The sequence below is a fragment of the Monodelphis domestica genome, chromosome 5 (assembly GCF_027887165.1).
Source record: "Monodelphis domestica isolate mMonDom1 chromosome 5, mMonDom1.pri, whole genome shotgun sequence".
Lineage (NCBI taxonomy): Eukaryota > Metazoa > Chordata > Mammalia > Didelphimorphia > Didelphidae > Monodelphis > Monodelphis domestica.
This window is the reverse complement of record NC_077231.1, coordinates 3,360,704-3,381,011: the sequence shown is the minus strand read 5'-3', so window position 1 is coordinate 3,381,011 and position 20,308 is coordinate 3,360,704. Positions and strand designations below refer to the sequence as shown.

The following is a 20,308-nucleotide window of genomic DNA, read 5'->3' as shown; positions in this document are numbered from 1 at the left end:
TAGGACCCTGCACAAGTCACTAGCCCTGGGCCGATACTGTAGGACCCTGCACAAGTCACTGGCCCCAGGGCCGATACTGTAGGACCCTGCACAAGTCACTGGCCCCAGGGCCGATACTGTAGGACCCTGCACAAGTCACTAGCCCCAGGGCTGACACTGTAGGACCCTGCACAAGTCACTAGCCCCAGGGCTGACACTGTAGGACCCTGCACAAGTCACTGGCCCCGGGCCCATACTGTAGGACCCTGCACAAGTCACTGGCCCCAGGGCTGACACTGTAGGACCCTGCACAAGTCAGGGCTGACACTGTAGGACCCTGCACAAGTCACTGGCCCCGGGCCGATACTGTAGGACCCTGCACAAGTCACTGGCCCCAGGGCTGACACTGTAGGACCCTGCACAAGTCACTGGCCCCAGGCTGACACTGTAGGACCCTGCACAAGTCACTGGCCCCAGGCTGACACTGTAGGACCCTGCACAAGTCACTGGCCCCAGGCTGACACTGTAGGACCCTGCACAAGTCACTGGCCCCAGGCTGACACTGTAGGACCCTGCACAAGTCACTGGCCTCAGGGCTGACACTGTAGGACCCTGCACAAGTCAGGGCTGACACTGTAGGACCCTGCACAAGTCACTGGCCCCAGGGCTGACACTGTAGGACCCTGCACAAGTCACTGGCCCCGGGGCCTAGCCCTCAGTGCTCTTCTACCTTGGAGTAACACCGGGCAGGCAGGAGTTCTGAGCCAGACGGGAAGGTTCTAAACGGAGCTCATGATAACCCGGAAAGGCTCCCGAGCGTCCTCCTCCTCCTCCTCCTCCTCCTCCTCCTCCAACTTTGCAGCCCAGGCCACAGGGCCGCACACAGGCACCCCTCACAGGTCTCCCCTCTGTGCCACAGCCTCCAGGGCCCCCAGAGCCCCTCTCTTCACTGTCTGCCAGTCAGGCTGTTTGGCTGGCTCCTCCTCACAAATGATGCTGCACCCCCACCTGACCCGCCCCCCAGAACGGGGCCAGGCCTGGAATGTGCACCCACCTCCTCTCTTCCCAGGGAGGCCTTTCCTGACCCCCCAGCATCGGGCATCACAGCCCCTCCAGCTGGGACGTCTGTGTCCCAAGATCCCTGGAGGTTCTGGGTTCGAATGTTCTCTAAATGGATGACCACGAGCTGCCCTCTGTCCATCCTACCTAGCTCACCTTTGCACAGATAGTAGGAGCCTATGAAGCTGGTCTTGGTGGGCCGCGGCCGGATCCGCTTCCAGGTCTTATCCTCCGAGTTTCGGATCCTCCCCAGCAGGATGTCCCTTTTACACTTGTGCTCAAGGTCCTCCCGGTATGTGTAGTCGCCGGCCTTCGGGCCTTGTGGGGAATACAAAGACAGAGGCAATCGTCTGGGCATGTGTGAGGAGGGCTCGCCACATTGGCAGGGAAGGCAAATGGAGCTGATGGGGGTTCAAAGTCTCCTTCAAATCTAGACTCAAATGACTATGAAGACCCTCCTCTTCCATGAGGTCCTCTCAGATTGCCTTCCCCAGAATCTGAAACTGGCTCCTCAAGGCTCCTTGCCCACATCCCATAGGGAAAGGGTCTGAATTCCACTCAATTCAATCCAATGAACTGTGTTCGGCTTGGGGGCAGCACAGACAATAGGTGGCCCAGACGTTTTTCAAAGGATGTAATGGGGGGTAGAGGGTTTAAACAGGGCGGGAGGGAGAGAGAGAGAGCCACAAGCCAAGGGCCTTGAGGAAGTGGAAGAGAGAGAGTCAAAGCAGGCTTCCTGGAAGAAGCGGCTCCTGAGCTCTGAAAGGCAGGGAGAGATGGCCAGGGGACTCTGGTCCAATCCAGGAGGTTGGGGCAGGGGGTGGGATGGAGTATGGGTCAAGCTACAATCAGGGGAAAGAGAGGTTAGTTTGGCTGAGGCAGGACTGGAAATGTGTATGCTCTTCCTTAGGAGCTGGGAAGTTGAGGAGTTTTCTGAGAGATGGCTTTGCAGGGATGACCCAAGCACACAGTGGAATGAAGGACAGACATCAGGATGCCTGCTGATTTTCCAACAGGGTTGTTGGTGCTATTTGGGCATTTTTGCACTTGTGTCGGACTTTTCATGACCCAATTTGGGGTTTTCTTGGTAAAAATACCAGAGTGGTTGGCTATTTCCATCTCTGGCTCATTTTACAGATGAGGAAACTGAGGCCAACAGGGTGAAGTGACTTGGACTTAAGTCCAGGGTCATATAGCTAATAAGTGCCTGAGGTCAGATTTGAACTGAAGATGAGGCTTCTAAGCTCACTGAGGTTGGTTTTCTCTCACTGCGCCCCCTAGTGGTCCTTCCCAAGAGCCTACCTTAGACTGTCAAACAGGTGTTCTCTCAGGATTCATTTGTAGGAACAAACACAACTCTGGAAGCTAGAAATAGCCCAGAAATATTCCTACGGGCTATGAAGCCTTAAGCAAGAACCAGAATACTGAAAGCAGGAGCCTCTCTGATGACAAGTGAAGGATACGCATTGATAACAGGTTCTTGGCCAGGATGGAAGATACCCGAGATAGACTGGTAAAAACCCGAGTTCGAATGACGAATTGGAAAAAAAAAACTTTTGGCAAGTTTCTATGACAAAGGCCTCATTTCCCAGATGCCAAAGGAACAGACCCACATTTATTGCAAGAGCCTTGCCCCAAAAAGCTACAAAGAGGGGGGTTTTGAAGGAAGGAATCTGATCAATCCATCAGCACATAAAAAAGCCAAAGCTGCAAATACTTGGGGAAAGGAACAGCAGAGGAATTCTGGGATCCCAGCTCACTGCTGTCAGATTGGCCAAGGTGACTGTAAAAAATAGACTCGAATACAGGACTACAATCCCCATGAGCCTTTGCTCCACTTCCCCAAAATGCCGTGTAATCTCACCTGGGCCAAGATCGAGAAGGTATTTAAGCTAATTCAAAGGCTTTTGAAGGCTCTCTTGGCTCTTGGACTTCCGTTTTGGGGCAGGCCTGATTTTTTTCATAATGTAGGTGAGGTTGTGTCTAGGCCACTCTATGGCCTGGACACGTGTCTCTTATCCTGTATTTTCTTTAATTCTTAATCTTCAATAAACCTCCAAAAAAAATATAATACTCCTTGCAGAGAGAAACTAATTTCTACCTGCTTCAGATGCCTCAGTCTCCTCATCTCCCCTAAATTTTAACTGTTACATGACCGAAAACAGAAAATGACAAATATTAGAGGGGCTGTGGGAAAACGGGCTCCTTAATTCCATATTGCCACACTGCAAAGTGTTTGGGACCTGTGCCCCAAGCCACGAAACTCTGACCCAGTGACACTAGTAGGCCAAAATCCCAAGATCAAAGCCAGAAGAAAAGGCCCTAGAAGTACAAAACATTGGCAGCAGCTCCTTTGTTACAGCAAATGAGAAACTAAGGGGAATGGCTGTACATCTGGGAATGGCAGTGTATGATATCCATACACTGGAATACTATTGTGCTATTAGAAATGATTGGGGTGGGTCTTGGCGGGGGTGAGCTGTGCAGGGAGGCTCAGCAGCTGGGTGTCTCAGTGGATTGAGAACCTGGCCCAGACAGGAGGTCCTGGGTTCCAATCTGGCCCCAGACACTTCCTAGTTAGGTGACCCTGGGCAAGTCACTTGACCCCCATGGCCTAGCCCATATTGCTCTTTCTACCTTGGAACTAACGCACAGTACTGATTCTAAGACAGAAGGTGAGGGTTTAAAAAAAAAAAGAAAGAAACGAGAGAGGGATTGGCCAGGTGAGTGGATCAGTGGGTAGACATCCAGGTTTAGAGATGGGAGGTTCCAAGTTCAAATCTGGCCTCTGTAAACGTTAAATTACTCCACCCTACTTAGACTGTACTTTAGGGGAAGATAAAGTTGTAATCTCCTGATTGAACAATGAAGGTACTTAGTTCTCACCTTATAGTCTATTTTTAGACATAATACAAAAAGGTGTTAACTATAAAGGTTAATCACAAAAGGTGAACAGAACAAAGTGTTAAGTAACTCTAAAGATATGTGAAAATTTAGAGAAGACACAAGGATGAAAGGTCTATATATTTGAGATTTTTCGTCCCACAAGGACACTCTCTCTCTCTGATTGGCGATGGAGAGTTAGCCGAGAGCTACATGCTAAGCTTTTCAGCATATTAGCATGGCTACAAGCTATTGTCTGGTTCAGTGGTGAGTGGTTCAGTGATGAGTTTTGTAAAATGGAGATTTGAACCCTAGACTTCAATCCCCAGAAGTCCTTGGTATTTCCCAGAATTCCCTATAATCTCACCTGAGCGAGATCACAAGGAATATTTAACTGGCAGCAATGCCCCCACTTCACCCTCTTCCATTGCAGTGATGTAATGGGTAAGCTAAGTTCGGCAGTTTTGAATGGGCTAATTAGCCCTAGGCTCGTGGTTTCTTATTTTGTATTTTCTTTACTCTTTGATTTCTAACGATCCTTAATAAACCCCATAAAATATAATACTTTTATTACTAGAGACTAAATTTACAGTTTCTGGCTGAATTTTCCTCCTATACTTTCCAACTTTTTCCTCTCAGAAGCCTCTAATCTTCAGAGACCTAGAGGCAGGGATTTTAAAACTGCCCCTGGCATAGGCCAGGCAGGAGGAATCCTATATCATTTTTCCTCCTTCTTAAATTCCTTCCCTCTATATTAATTAAATTACCATAAATTTCCAGACTGACTTGGGTACTTTATTTGGCAACCATTTAAATCTAGATTTAAAGTCACAACCCTAAAATTATCTGATACCTCAGACACTTGATCTTGGCCAAATCACTTAACCTCTATTATCTCAGTTTCTTCAAGTGTAAAATGGATATAATAATAGCAACTACCAGGGTCATGTAGATCAAATGGGGTCATATTTGTAGAGTGCCCTGAACAACATTTGGCACAGGGTAGGTGATATATGTAAAAACTATTTTACAATTTTCAACATGAACTAAGGGGTGGCTCAGCACTCAGTGGTCAGTCATAAGTCACTGAGGTCACGTACCTGTTATTTCCTCATCCCCTCTACCCAGGACACTCCTTCTGGGGAGTTTCCTTGGCAGCCCCCAAATGTAACACGTACCCCCAGACTCTGGCACCCAGTCTCTCTTTGGAGCAGCTGTCCAACCTTCAGCAGCATGACCTTCCTGATGCCAGGAGAAGGTTTGTTCTGCTTTATCCATCCTCCATCTTCTGGTCCCTGCCTCCTTCCACCCAGATGGGTGACCAGCACGTGTGCTGGGAGATGGCCAGTGGAGGCAGCTGAGGCTCCCAGACAGCCCAAAGCCAATCAGTCTAAGAAGGAATGAGATCCAGGCCCCTTCTTTCCCCAGGCTGGGCCCCCAACAACTTGAACTAAAGAGGCATGGCTCACAATAAATCCAGTTCCATTTCAGAAGAATGAAGATCTCCAAGGAAGACGCTGTCCGGCAATGGACAAGCGGCCTCTCAGGAAGCAGTTAGTTCTGCCCCAGGAAGCAGCGTGACCCAGGCCCCAGGAGGGGCTCTGAACTAGACCACCTCTAAGGTCTGCCATTTTGGGCATGCTCGGCTTCTAAGAGGGGATGATCCCAAGATTCTCAGGTTCTCAGTTGGTCTGGCTTTCTGCGATTCTAGGTCGATGGCTATGAAATGTTTGAAATTCGCTGAGCCAGTGGTTTTAAAGGCTTATTCTAGCGTTGTGATTCCCAGATGCCATGATTTCTCAAACCAGGGTGGCAGGAGGGAGGGGACAGGGACAGGGTATTACATTACCTGTTTTAGGATAGCAGAGATGGCAGGCCTGTTTGAAGAAGTGGGTGGAAGCCAGGGGGTTCTTGACGAGGAGGGCGGTATTGGGCATGGCGGGCTCTTGCTGGGGCAGTAGGTCAGCCACCTTGGGCAGAGGGGAGTGACTCGTGCTACTGAGGCTGGCTGGCTAGATAGAGGATGGGGAAGAAAAAGTTGGGTGCGTCCCCTGCCAGCACAGCTACAGATCAATGACCTGGGGTTTCCCCTTCCTTCTCTCTTAGCCCAGATCCTGTCTCCAGTGGCGAAAACCAGGTAAGGAATAGGAAGAACTCAAGAACGTTAAAACTAGTCAGTCAAGCAACATGACTCTGCTCTCATGGAGAACCAGAAAAGAGGAGACATCTGTACCCAGCTGTGTTAGAGAGCTGGGCTTGGACTGGGGAATACCTGGGTCCATGCTGACAGTGACTTTGGGGCAGTGATGGCAAACCTTATCCCAGACAGAGAGGGAGGAAGCCTCCCATTGGGCTACTGGGCAGAGAGGCTTAGTTCTCAGGAGCAAGTGGGGAGAGGAATAGGAGCCTCTCCCCCTGACTTCCTCTGCCTTTCAGGTAACTGACACTGGCAGGGGCAACAGCAAGAGTGCCAACACAGAGGGCTCTGCATGCCCTCTGGCACATGTGCCATAGGTTCCCCATCATGGCTCTAGGGCAAGTCAATTAACTTTTCTGTGCCCCAGGCAGTTGCCTAAAACTCTAAGGCTACAGAAATTACACTTTTACACCCTCACTTTCTGCATAGGAATACCCCTAAAAGAGAAGGGCAGGGGCTAGACTAATTGAGTAAAGTAACTTGCCCAGGGTCACACAGCTGGGAAGTGTCCAAGGCCGGTTTTGAACCCAGGTCATCCCAACTCCAGGCCTAGGATTCTTGCCATTGCCTCACACAGTGGCCTCCAAGATTACAAATCATATGAAAGGTGTCAAGCTGCCTTGGCAGAGGAAATCACCTCATCTGGGCTTTGCTCCCATCAGTGAAATTGCAGGAAATCCTCTCTGCTCTCTCTCCTCTCTGTCTCTCCTCTTTCCCCTTCTCTCCCTCTCCCTCCCTCCCTCCCTCTGTCTGTCTTTCTCTCTCTCTCCCCCTCCCCCCGTCTCTTCTCTCTCTCCTCTGTCTCTCCTCTTTCCCCTTCTCTCCCTCTCTCTCTGTCTCTGTCCCCCCCCCCGTGTCTGTCCTTCCCTCTCCCTCTCTCTCTCTCTCCTTCTCTGTCTCTCTCCCTCTGTGTCTCTCCCTCTCTCTCTCTCTCCTTCTCCCTCTCTGTCTCTCTCCCTCTCTCTCTCTCTCCTTCTCCCTCTCCCTCTCTCTCTCCTTCTCTCTCTCCTTCTCTCTCTCTCTCTCCTCTCTCTCTCTCCTTCTCTCTCTCTCTCTCTCTCCTTCTCCCCCTCCCTCCCTCCCTCTCTCTCTCTCTCTCTCTCTCTCTCTCTCTCTCTCTCTCTCTCTCTCCTCTCTCTCTCTCTCTCTCCCTCTCTGTCTCTGTCTCTCTCTCTCTCTCCTTCTCTGTCTCTCTCCCTCTCTGTGTCTCTCCCTCTCTCTCTCTCTCCTTCTCTCTTTCTCTCTCTCCTTCTCCCCCTCCCTCCCTCCCTCTCTCTCTCTCTCTCCCTCTCTCTCTCCCTCTCTGTCTCTGTCTCTCTCTCTCTCTCCTTCTCTGTCTCTCTCCCTCTCTGTGTCTCTGTCTCTGTCTCTCGGTTTGAATTAGGCCGGGAATCTCGTACCGGATGCCCCCCAGCCCAGGCCACTGTCCCTGTTCCTCAAGGACCGTTGGCTAGGTACTGGGGAAGCCCGGACAAGCCCCTTTATTTCCCTGGGAAAAGGGCAGAGGACGGTGAAAGGCCTCCAAGACCTCTGGAGCTTCAGAGCGTCAGCCTGTGGGGACCGTGCGCTCTGGTCTGGGGCCGGGCAGTGCCAGCCTCCTCACTGGAAGGCTCTGGCTTTGTTTTCCACAGCAGGGCAAAGACAGGCCCGAGCGTCTCCCTCCTGCCCCCCACCCCCACCCCGGCGGTCCCCGGGAGTGTCACTCACTGCAGGGAGTGGCTTCGCGTTGCTGCTGGGTGGCCGGAGGTCCTGAGACGTGGGCTCCTCTAGGCAGGGGAAGAGAAATGGGCATTACTTTCCCCCTGCAGGAGGCCTGGGGGCTCCCCGGGGCTCATCGCTAACCCTAGTCCAAGCCCATTCAGGCCTCACGGCGGGCCCAAGAGGCAGCCCTCAGAACCTGCCACTCTCGGGAGAGGCTGGAGGCCGGAGGCTCAAAGCCTTCTGGGATGCTGCACAGCCAGCCCGCGTCCTTGGACCGAGGCCTGCCCCCCCCCAATGGACCTCGGAGCGGGTGCGATGCTGCGGGGGGGCCGCCTAGCGTGGGGCGAGCTCTGCTCCGACGGCGAGGGGGGGCACGCCCAACCGCCCGACTGCAGGGGCTCCTCCGAGGTCTGACTTTCCTGTCCCGGCCCTGCCAGCTCCACGTTCCAGTCTGTGTTCTAGGCTCAGAAAGTCTGGGTTCTAGAGTCCCCCAACTTTGCCTGCCCACCTTCCAGGGTCTTTTTGAGCTGAACTCTAGGATTCCTGCCATGCCCTCCGTGGGCTTACCTAATGTGAAGGAATCAAGTGTGTCCAGGGAGCCCCGGACAGGCCCGAAGCCATCCAGGCCTTCCAGGTGGCTGTCTGTGTATGGAAGCAGGTCCAGAGGATCCAAGGGGTCCAGGGAGGAGGCTGGGGAGTCAAAGGCTTCCAGCATAGAGGAGGCTATCTTCTTGCTGGGGTCCATGACGAGGCCAAAGGATGCGGGGGGCAGTGGACTGGAGACAGGGATGGTGACACTCACCACCGGGGGCAGGAGTGGTGCCCCGCCTGGGAACACGGGGATCCGCTGAGGCATTTCACTGGGTACAGCAGCTGGAATGGAGCCCTGCACCAGGGACTACAGGGAGGTTGGCAAGAGGTGGAAGGGAGGGAGGGGGAGAGAGAGAGACAGAGAGACAGAGAGACAGACAGAGAGAGAGAGAGAGAGAGGGAGAGAGACAGAGAGAGAGAGTGGGAGACAGAGGGAGAGAGAGAGAGTGGGAGAGAGAGGGAGAGAGAGGGAGAGAGATAGAGAGAGAGACAGAGAGACAGACAGAGAGAGAGAGAAAGAGAGGGAGAGAGACAGAGAGACAGAGAGAGGGAGAGAGACAGAGAGAGAGAGTGGGAGAGAGGGAGAGGGAGACAGAAAGAGAGAGAGAGGGAGAGGGTGAGAGACAGAGACAGAGAGGGAGAGAAGGGGAAAAAGAGATCCAAGAAGAGAAAAAGAGTTGGATGAGATAAAATGAGTTCAAAGAGACAAAGGGGAAAGGGAGGGAGAAGATGGGGAGAGGAAAGAGTAGAGGAACAAAGAGATTGCCGAGTTTGAAGTGGTATAATTACCCATCCACCCATCCATCCATCCACCCATCCACCCATCCATCATGCTACTAGACCATCAGGGGAACTCTAAACAGCCCGGCCCCGCACTCCCCCGTGCTTGGACCAGAGGCCAGGGCACGGGGTCGCTGAGGATGCATCGCCTGAGACAAGTCCCTTTGCCTCTCTACGCCCTCGGTTTCCCCAGGAGCGCTGTACCTCAGCAGCAAAACGGGAGGACTAAAGAGGCAATAGATGGGGGATCAGTTGGAAGCCAAAGCAATAACGAGCGCATCGCCCCTGGGGCTCACCGTGCCCTGTTTTTGCGGATGGCCTGGGGGAAGCTGGACACACCGCCATGCTGAGACATGGAGGGGATCCCTCGCTCCTCCTGGGCGGCAGGTCTCACCAATGAATCCAGCAGCGAGTCCAGTTCTGGCCCAAAGACGTCTCCATCAGAGAAGTCCTCGGCGCTGTCGGGCCCAGTCCCATCCGGAGGGGACAGCAGGTCAGCGGTGGGAGGGAAAAGGATGGTGGTGGAGCCCTTGGCCTCGGGCTCGGAGAGGAGGGCGATATCACCTCCAGGAATGGAGGCGGCTGTCGGGGCTGCGAGACATCTCAGATCCACGGAGCAGTCTGAGGAAGAGGCAGTTCAGCAAGCATTAGTTTCTCAGATGTTACGGGCCGGCACGTCACAGTCAAGCCCTACAACTATGTGGGTGTCTCCCTTTCTAGGCTCCCCCCCAGGAGAAGTGGCCTAGCCTGGGCCCCGCGTCCTGCGGCCCCGCACTGGGAACGCCGCCAGCGGGCGCCCCATGAACAATCGGCCGGCCGACTTAAGCAGCTCTCAACGGAGGCATTTGCGAAGGAAGCTCCGAGGAAAGAATCGGAGCGGCCCGGCGTGGTTTAGCCGGGGCACGCTGCCGTGTGTCCGCGGCGTCCCTTCTATGGTCAGACAAAGGACGCAGACATCGGGGAAGGCGCTGCTGCTTCCACGCCCAGCGAAGACGCCCCCCTTGGCCTTCGGGGTTGGGGTTGGTCCGAGATCAAGTCCTGGCAGTGACGCGGGAGAGGGAGGCGCCGCCAGCCGAGGCTGGGCCCCGAGAAGGCTTCCTGCACAACAGGCGCTGCAGCCCAGCCTTGGGGGGGACGCTGGGAACAAACACGAGGACAAGCCCGACCTCAGAAAAGACAAGGCCACGACAGGGCCCGAGCAGAAAAGGCAGAAGCAGACTGGGAGAGTCCCTGGTCCCGGCACCGAGAGCGCGGAGCGACCCAGGGCCACGGGCCGAGCCCCACGCGGAGGTCGAAGATGCAAGCAGCAAAAACCTCTTCAGGACGACTTGGGGGAACGTGGGAGGCGGTCCAGAGGACACGGGGGCCTTTCTTCTCGGCCCAGCACGAAGAAGCGAGGTTCATCACCCCACCAGTCTTCCATGTTGTTGCTCTGTCTTTTTCTCAGCCTGTCAGGCTCTTCCTGGTCCTGTTTGGGCTATTCTGGGCAATAATAGCAGCTCCTCTGACGGATGAGGAAACTGAGGCCAACGGGGTGAAGTGATCGTCCCAGGCTCCACAAGAATCTGACTCCAGGCCGGGCACCTTGTCCCCCGTGACACTTCCCTGCTCTGCTGCAGTGCCCGGGGCACGCTGGGCACGCCCAAGGCTGAGATGAGCTCCCTCACGTGCTGGGGCGCTAAGGTCAATAAGGCGGCCACAGAATGCTTCGTGTGTGCTACCTCACGACTCTGTGGTAGAGGTCATCACCATGCCAACCGGCAGGCAAGGAAACGGAGGCAGAGAGAGGTAAGGCAATTTGGCCAGTGGCTAACAATCATCTGAGGGAGGATTTGAACTCGGGTCCTTTGGGCTTCCACGTCCAGCATCTACCCGCTAGACTACGGAGCAGGGATGTCAAGTCCGCCCTCTTCCCCGGGGTGTCCCGTCGGACGGGAGAGAACGTGGAGGTCCCAGAGCCTCATCTCCCCGCTCCGCCGGCCCCCACAGCCCACAGTCCACAGCCCAGGAAAGGCGACTCTACCTGTTTCGATGTCATCTACAGAGCCGAGGCCATTGGACGTTCCCTGGGGAGAGAAGGAGGAGAGGGTGAGCTCAGGGAGGATTCGGCCGCAGTGCGAGCCGCTGGGCGCTCCTGGCGCCTCCCCAGGGGCGGCCTCCTCCTAGGAGATCCTCTGGAGCCCACAACAGGGTGGAGGGCTCCCCGTAAGGGCTATGCCAGGCCGTGGAGAAGCACGCAGGGCACAACAGGACAAACCTCCCCGAAGGAGCCAAACGGAGCCCCAAGCACTTCTCCAAGACCTTGTCTCCTACCAGCATCGATTGTGAGGAGGCATTTGGGGAAGTGGCTCGCCCAGGAGCACACAGCTAGCAGTGACAGAGGCTGGATTTGAACCCAGGCCCTCCTCTGGCCGCCTGGCTGGCTCATGCAAAGAATTTTTATAGAAAAATCAAAACCTTAAACTTAGGTTAAAAATGTGTTTTCAAAGCAGAAGAAAGAGAAGGTGTGACTAAGTCACCTCTGAAAGGCATTTCCATCAATGAACGTTTATTAGACACCTCCTAGGGGCCAGCTAGTTGGGCTCAGGGGATGGAGAGCCAGGCCGAGACAGGCTTCCAATCTGGCCTCGGCCACTTCCCAGCTGGGTGACCCTGGAGGGGTCACTTGACCCACACGGCTTCGCCCCACCGTTCTGCCTTAGAGGGGGGGTTTCTTGGCTCACTGTCTGCCCTGGGGCTGAACCTCTAGTCACCAAGTTCCGTGTGGCTTGTCTAGAACTTCTATTCCTCAAACACTTCCTGGGACGTGTCCTGGGTAACCCGGCGAGCAGGGGTCCGAGGGGGGGCGCCCGACCGGTGGGCCCCTGCACGGGCGCCGGGCCTTGCCGAGGGGCCAATGCCGAGGGCCAATGCGGACCGGGGCGAGGAAGCCGGCCTGCGGCTCGCGGAGACAAGCCTGCCCAGGGCCGGGGGCTCTCCTTCTCCCACCTGGCCCAGAGGGCAGAAGCTGCAGACAGGCAATATTTCAGATCAAGGGAAAGGAAAAGGTTCCGGACGGCGCCGGACGGTCGCGTCCCACTCTTTGGGACTCTGTTGGGGGTTTTCCCGGCAAAGAGGCCGGAGTGCTCTGCCACGTCCTGCTGTGTGGCTTGGCCACGGTCACGCAGCCACCTTCGGAGGCCAGACTCCAGGCCTGACGCTTTGTCCGCTGCAGAGGTGTCCAAAAGGGGGGCGACGCTGACTCTCTCCAGAATCGGCGGCTCGTCTGTCGCTGGAGGCACCCAAGCAGAACCCGACAGACTGGTCAAGGATGTCCAGGCCGGCATTAGACTCCGACCCAGTGCCACGAGAACGGCTCATCTGGTGGCTAACACGGACCCCGGGGCTGAAGCCCCAGTTTGGGGACGATCGATGGCTCTCCCAGGAGTGGGCACCGAATGGAAGGAGAAGGGAGGAAGGTTTCTTCTCTAAAGCGCCCCTTGGCTCTGGACCGACTCCTCGCGGGACCACCCCAGGCCTGTCCCTGCACCTGGACGTCCTCCTTCCTCCTTCTTTCGTGGACTCTTCAGGGCCCCGTGTGGGGTTTCCTTGGCAAGCTCTTGGAGGCCTCTGCCATTGGCTTCTCCACCCCATTATCACATGAGGAAATGGAGGCAAAGGGCTACATAGCTCGTGAACCTCGGAGGTCAACCTGGAACTTGAGGCTTTTGCATTGGAGGTCTGGCACTGCCCTTGCTCTAAGGGGTGGCGCTAGATGTTGGCTCCTTTGGGTTTCCTCATCAGTGAAATGAGGGGTCAGACAAGCTGTGCCACAAGGGGCCAGTCAGGAGCCTCTTTGATCTTCCGTCGAAGCTGACCGCAGCGATGGCCAGTCACTGCAGATGGCCGGCATTGGCCTAGGAGCCTGGCTCCGCCTCAGCCCCCAATCCTGTTTCTACCCCCTCAAAATCTCTGCCATTGGATTCCCGCTGGGGGAGGCAGCTTGGCGGGCAAGGGCTCAACCTCGGCTCCCACCTGGCCTGAAGACCCTTTAGCAGCCGGTGGCCCTCCCTGGCCTCGGCGGGAGAGGGCAATGGCAAAGCACTCCAGGGTCCCTGCCAGAGCTGGCCACAACTCCCAAGTGGCCTGCATGGCCAGAATGAGAACAGAGAAGCCACAGAGTGCCTACACACAGCACTTTAGAAACAGCATCTCTGGTGAACTCATGAATGAACACACGGAACATAAGGTCTCTCATAAGGTCTCAGAGGGCTGTCCCTCCCCCTCCCACTTAATTCAGTTAAATAAGCGTCAGTGAACATGCTCCAATCCAGCCAGCTTTTACTCGGCACCTACTACGTGCCATTTGGTAACCATCTCATCCGGGCTGCCCCTGAGCAGGAAGTGAATGTGGCTCTGGGGGCAGGAAGGCCCGACAGAATGGTCCCTGCCCATGAGGAGCTTCACTTTTTCAGGGCAATCCCAAATGTACTCACAAAGAGTAGAAATGCTCAAAGAGTGACAGGGAGGAGCCCATAGAGCAGAACTGATGGGAGGCTGCCAAAGCAGCACTCAGGGAAAATGTCTATTGCCTACTACTTCCATCAATTAACTAGGGAGAAAGCAGACCAATGAAGTGGGCAGAAGCTAGAATACCTACAAAAAGAACAAATGAAAAATCCCCCAAAGGCTGAATGAGAAATTCTAAAAATCCAAAGAATGAGTCAAATTGAAAGCAAGACAACTACTGAGCTCCTAAACAAGGCGAGGAGCTGGTTCCATAAAAAAAACTAGACAGAGCACTGGTTAATTTGATTAAAAAGAGGAAAGAAGAGATGGGGAGATATTTTGCCCAATTACATGCCAAGATATCTGACAATCTGGGTAAGATGAATATTTACAAAAATATAAATTGCCCAGATTAATGAAAGATGAAATAGAATACTAAAATAACCCCATCTCAGAAAACAAAATTGAACAAGTCATCAAGGAATTCCCTTAAAAAAAAAAAATCCCCAGGGCCTGATGAATTCACAAGTGAATTCTATCAAACACTCAAAAAACTAATCCCAATACTAAACAAACTATTTGACATAATAAGCAAAGAGGGAGTTCTACCAAATTCCTTTTATGACACAAATATCGTTCTGATTCCAAAGCCAGGCAGGCCAAAAATGGAGAAAGAAAACTATAGACCAATCTCCTTAATGAACATAGATGCAAAAATTTTAAATAGGATACTAGCAAAAAGACTCCAGCAAGTCATTATTTATACCAGGAATGCAAGGATGGTTCAGTATCAAGAAAACCATTCACATAATTGACCATTTCAACAAGCAAACCAACAAGAATCACATGATTATCTCAATAGATGCAGAAAAAGCCTTTGACAAAATACAACACCCATTCCTATTGAAAACAGAGGAATAGAAAAGCCTTTCCTCAAAATAAGTATTATCTATCTAAAACCATCAACAACCTACTGTTAGAAGCCTTCCCAACAAGGTCAGGAATGAAGAAAGGATACCCATTATCACCACTACTACTTCACATTGTACTAGAAATGCTAGCAATTAGAGAAGAAAAAGAAACTGAAGGGATTAAAGTAGCAAATGAAGAAAGGAAATGATCAGTCTTTACAGTGATATGATGGCCCACTTAGAAAATCCTAGAAAATCAACTAAAAAGCTAGTGGAAATAACCAATAACTTTAGCAAAGTGGCAGGGTACAAAATAAACACACAGAAATCATCCGGATTTCTATATATTAGCAACTTACAAAACACTTTTCACACAAATAAAAGTTAGATCCAAACAATTGGGAAAACATTAATTGCTCATGGGTAGGACAAGTTAATATAATAAAAATGACAACCCTACCCAAATTACTTATTCAGTGCCATAACTATCAAATCACCAAAAAACTATTTCGTGGAATTAGAAAAAGTAACAAAATTCATCTGGAGGAATAAAAGTTCAAGAATATCAAGGGAACTAATGAAAAAAAAATTGTGAAGGAAGGTGGCCTAGCAGGAACCAGATGTCAAAGTGTACTATAAAGCAGTAGTCATTGAAACAATATGGCACAAAGAAATAAAGCCATTCCCCAATTGATAAATGGGCAAGGGACAAGAATAGGCAATTTTCAGATAAAGAAATCAAAACTATTAATAAGCACATGAAAGTTTTCTAAATATCTTATAATCAGAGAGATGGAAATCAAAACAACTCTGAGGTACCACCTCACACCTAGCAGATTGGCTAACATGACAGCAAAAGAAAGTAATGAATGCTGGAGGGGATGTGGCAAAGTTGGACATTAATGCATTGCTGGTGGAGTTGTGAATGGATCCAACCATTCTGGAGGGCAATTTGGAACTAAGCCCAAAAGGCACTAAAAGACTGTCTGCCCATTGATCCAGCCATAGCACTGCTGGGTTTTTACCCCAGAGATCATAAGGAAAAAGACTTGTACAAGAATATTCATAGTAGCTGCGCTTTTTGTGGTGACCAAAAATTGGAAAACGAGGGGATGCCCTTCAATTGGAGAATGGCTGAACACACTGGTATGTTGGTGATGGAATAGTATTGTGCCCAAAGAAATAATGAACTGGAGGGATTCCATGTGAACTGGAATGACCTCCAGGAATTCATTCAGAGTGAAAAGAACAGAACCAGGAGAACATTGTACACAGAGACGGATACACTGTGGCACAATTGAATGTAATGGAATTCTCTACTAGCAACAATGCAGTGTTCCAGGACAATTCTGAGGGATTTATGAGAAAGATGCTATCCACATCCAGAGGAAGAACTGTGGAAGCGAAAACACAAAAGAAAAACAACTGCTTGATCACAATGATAGATGGGGATATGACTGGGGGTGGAGACTCTTAAATGATCACCCTAGTGCAAATATTAATAATAAAGAAATAGGCCTTGATCAATGACACAATTAAAACCCAGTGGAACTGCTCCTTGGCTACAGGAGGGAGGGTGGGAGAAGGGAAGGGAAAGAACATGAATCATGGAATCATATCAACTAATTAAATAAAATTTTTCAAATTAAAACAAAAAAAATTTACTTATTCATTTCCATACCTATCAAACCACTAAAAAACTATTTTATGGAATTAGAAAAATAATAACAAAATTCATCTGGAGGAATAAAAGGTCAAGAATATCAAGGGAACTAATGAACAAAATGCAAAAGGTGGCCTAGCAGTACCAGATCTCAAAGTATACTATAAAGCAGTGGTCATCAAAACAATATGGCACAAAAAAATCAAGCCAATCCCCAATTGATAAATGGGCAAGGGACAAGAATAGGCAAAAAATATGGCACTAGATAAGAGATATAAGGGTGGATCAATAGAACAGATTAGGGTAAATGACCTCAGCAAAGTAGTGTTCGATAAACCCAAAGATCCCAGCTTGGGGGATAATAGGTCATTATTTAACAAAAACTGCTGGGAAAATTAAAAAACAGTAAGGCAAAAACTAAGTACAGCCCAATAATGCACACCCTATATAAAGATAAGGTCAAAATGGGCATATGATTTAAATATAAAGGGTGAGAATATAAGTAAATTAAGGGAACATGGAATAGTTTACCTGTCAGATCAATGGAGAGAATTTATGACCAAACAAGAAACAGAGAACATTACAAAATGTAAAATGAATAATTTTGATTACATTAAATTAAAAAGGTTTTGTATAAACAGAACCAATGCAACCAAAATTAGAAGGAAAGCAACAAACTGGGAAAAAACATTTTTATAACAATTTCTCTGATGAAGGTCTCATTCCTCATGGAAAATGAAGTCAAATTTATAAGAATCCAATTGATTTTCTAACTGACAAATGGTCAAAGGAAATGAAGAAATCAAAGCTCTCAATAATCTTAGGACTATTCTATGTCCCTCAGAGAAGGGCCAATAGAATAATGAAGGAAAATCATTAGAGTTGGAGGGGATGCAGCAAAATTGGGACATTGTGAACTGAGCCAACTATTGTGGAAGGCAATTCATAATTATGCCCTTTGATCTGGTAACAGCACCTCTACTTGGTTTGTAGCCCAAAGAGACAATAACCAATGGGAAGGGCCTGCTTGTCCTCAAATATTCCTGGTAGCTCTGATTGTGGTGGCAAACTGAGAGGATGTCCGCCGGCTGAGGACTGGGATATGGCGGTGACGGAACACGATGGTGCTGTAAGGACGCCGAGCAGGAGGATTTCCGAAGAGCTGCAGACGCGGAGTGAAATGACGAGAACCAGAGCACGGGACGGTGACAGCAATATGGGGGAGGATCAGCTGTGACGGAGCTGGCTACTCTCAGCAAGACAACGATCCAGGGCAGCTCCGTTGGTTTGTTGGGGGGGGGGGGGGACGGGACAATTCGGATTACATGGAAAATGGTCACTGCAGGGACAGCCTCCTGAAGGTCCAGAGAAGAGGACGTGACAAATATCAGAGGCAGAAGGGAAGGAAAGTCTCCCTCGATCTTTCTGGCCTACCGTTACAGCTGCAAACAAGACTTAGGAGGCTTCACCCAGGTAAGACAACATGGGGGGCTCTTGCTGAAAGGTGGTCACGTGGGGGGACCCCATGAGGAAAGCGCATGCACTCCAGCCTTCAAGGAGGAGAGGAGAGAGCCGGGAGGACCCGGAGGCTCCGAAGGTCGCGAGGACACCCACCGCGCAGCAGCCCCAGAGCCATGACGGGCTCTCAGGTCTCCAGCCCGCCCCTCTCCGTAAGCCTGTTAGCCTGCAGACTCCACCGCAGCCTCCTGGCCCGGAGCCCGCGCTCTAGGGCTCTTTCCCCTCGGGCACCACACCCCAGGCAGGGCGGGAAGTCTCAGGACACAGCCCCGAAGGGGCCCAGTTCCAGGCCTCCAAAGAGGGGGAGGGCCAGCATCATCGCCCTCAGGTAGAGAAGAGGAGACAGGCTTCGTTGGCAGGCGCCATCAGCCCGTGCCTTGTGGCCACAGAGTGAGAGTTCAGACTTGAACCCATCTTCAGACTCCAAACGCAAGTCAGAAAAACCCCGACAGACCAAAGGGTCTGGAGGAGAAGTAGGGGAACCTTTCCGAGTCTGGGTGGCAGCACAGGGAGGGAGCGGGGGTGTCGTCCTACCTGATCTGCCAAGGGAGCCGGCGTGCCGTTACTGAGGAGTGAGAAGCTCTCCAATTCCTGGGAGGGGGAGGAGAGACAGAAACACAGTGGGAGAGGGGAGGAGGGAGCCAGAGGGAGGCAGACAGCGATGGAGAGGGAGGGGAGGGAAGCGGGGGGGGGGGGGGGGAACAGAGAAAGATAAAAGAGTGAGGGAGAGGGACAGAGAGAGAGGAAGGGGGAGGGAGCGGGGGGTGGCAGGGACAGAGAGAGAAAGAGAAATGAGGCTTATGGGTAATGTCATGGAGACCAGCCATGGGGCGAGTCTGGGTGGACAAGTGGTGCTCTCTCCCCCAGTGTCAGGCTCTGAGCACACCCCCAGGCTTGCAGCCCCTAACAATGGGCCTCAGTTCCACCCCTCCTTTCCTTAAAGGCCCTTATGCTTCTGACACTGGGGCCACACGGCCTCCAGGCTGGCCCCCTGGCCCTGGGTGCTCCTCCGGGGCCACTTCCGGCTCCACTTCCTCCTTAGACTGGAAGCTGCCTTGCTTGGCCGCCATCCCACTCCCCTGGCTCTGGCCCGGGCCAAGAAGGTCGCCCAGCTGAGCCCCTCTCCAAGGGCGTCTAAACCAACTGGGGCTGGGCAGGTTTCTACACGGGAAGGGAAGCGGCCAGATTTGGTCAAGGCCAAGGCAACGTCTATTGCTGTGCCGCGCACTCAGCCTGCGTCGAGGAGCCTCGAGGTGGAGCCAGGCCCCTCCGGGGTTGCAGGCGGAGGCCGAGAGGCCAAGGGACGTGCCCAAGTCAGCCAGCTAAGTTGAGGCAGAAGCCTGTGGCGAAATGCAGCCTCTCACCCCACCGAGTCCTGAACTCTCGCGGGGGGGGGGGGGCAGTGCTAGGGCAGCTGTGAGCCAGACCAGCGGAGGAGTCTCCCCCGACGGACGGCAGGAGGGCCCCCATGTGCCCACCCTCTGTGGGAAATCCCCCGACACGCCCCGAAGCCTCAGCAGCCCCCCCATCCCAGGCCCCGAAGCCTCAGCGGCCCCCCCCCATCCCAGGCCCCGAAGCCTCAGCGCCCCCCCCCCCGCCCCCCGCCCATCCCAGGCTCCTGCCCACCTGAGGCCTCTTATACGCTTTTCGGCAGGGCAGCCTCAGCTTCTGGGCCAGCTCCCGACTGAGGTGAGTGACGCTTTCATCCTGGGGGAAGAAAGGAAAGGCAAAGCGAGGGTGAGAGCGCGGGATGGGGGAGGGGAGGGGGGTCCCACTGATAGGAGGACACGAGGCTGGGTCCGAAGAGGGGGCCGGAACCCCCGAGCCTTTTGAGCTGAGAAGTCAGCCAGTGCTCCAACGCTGGGCTGTGGTCAGTGTTTGTCAGGGACAGAGAAGGTGTCCATAATGCAGAGGGAACAGGTTATCGAGACATCCGGGGCAAGCATTAGGTGGATGGACGTTAGGACCGTTTGGGAGGGTCAACAAAAGGCACCCCCCGCCCCCCTTCCTGGATCTGCTGTTTCCATGAGAGGACCCAGGCCAGGGCGCCGCTCCTGGGAAGCAGGCGTCGGCGTCGGGAACTAACTGGCATCCACTAACTGGCTCAGTCCCGAGGCCGGTTCTCCGATTGACTGCCTGGTGGGCTTTAAATCAAGCCTGGGACCCCCAAGGTCCCTCCCTGCTCACGAGTCTGCGCTCTTTTTATCCCTGGCTGAAGAACGATGGCCTGGGAAGGGGGCATCCAAAGGAAGGGCCCCGAGGACAGAAAGGGCAAAACCCGTCCCAGCATCTGCTCCAGGAATGGCCACTTACTGTATGCTAGAGGTCCTTTGGGCCTCAGTTTCCTTCTCTGTAAGATGAGGGGATGGGAACGGAGGCTCTCTAAAGAATGCTCTACAGGCCCCTCCCGGGGGTGACATGCCCAATCCGCAAGTTCCCTCCCACATGACTAAAAGATAAGGGGAAGCCCCCAGCCCAGAGTGCCTAGCTGGGCACCCCTGGGCGAGTCGCTGAACCCTGCTGGCTTCGGTTCCTTCC

General features: G+C 52.7%; 1 protein-coding gene across 1 annotated transcript in view; it reads right to left on the bottom strand.

Annotated features, from left to right (window-relative positions):
• The window catches only part of ZC3H7B (zinc finger CCCH-type containing 7B), a 58,490-nt gene that overhangs the window by 14,107 nt on the left and 24,075 nt on the right, over window positions 1-20,308 (bottom strand). Inside the window, exons 6-13 of the mRNA XM_056797423.1 lie at window positions 19,397-19,477; window positions 18,305-18,361; window positions 11,214-11,256; window positions 9,585-9,811; window positions 8,387-8,717; window positions 7,826-7,884; window positions 5,771-5,933; window positions 1,195-1,356 (exon numbers count right to left, since the gene is read on the bottom strand). Coding sequence (XP_056653401.1) covers window positions 1,195-1,356; window positions 5,771-5,933; window positions 7,826-7,884; window positions 8,387-8,717; window positions 9,585-9,811; window positions 11,214-11,256; window positions 18,305-18,361; window positions 19,397-19,477 — 1,123 coding nt within the window. The remainder of the gene's footprint in view (window positions 1-1,194; window positions 1,357-5,770; window positions 5,934-7,825; window positions 7,885-8,386; window positions 8,718-9,584; window positions 9,812-11,213; window positions 11,257-18,304; window positions 18,362-19,396; window positions 19,478-20,308) is intronic.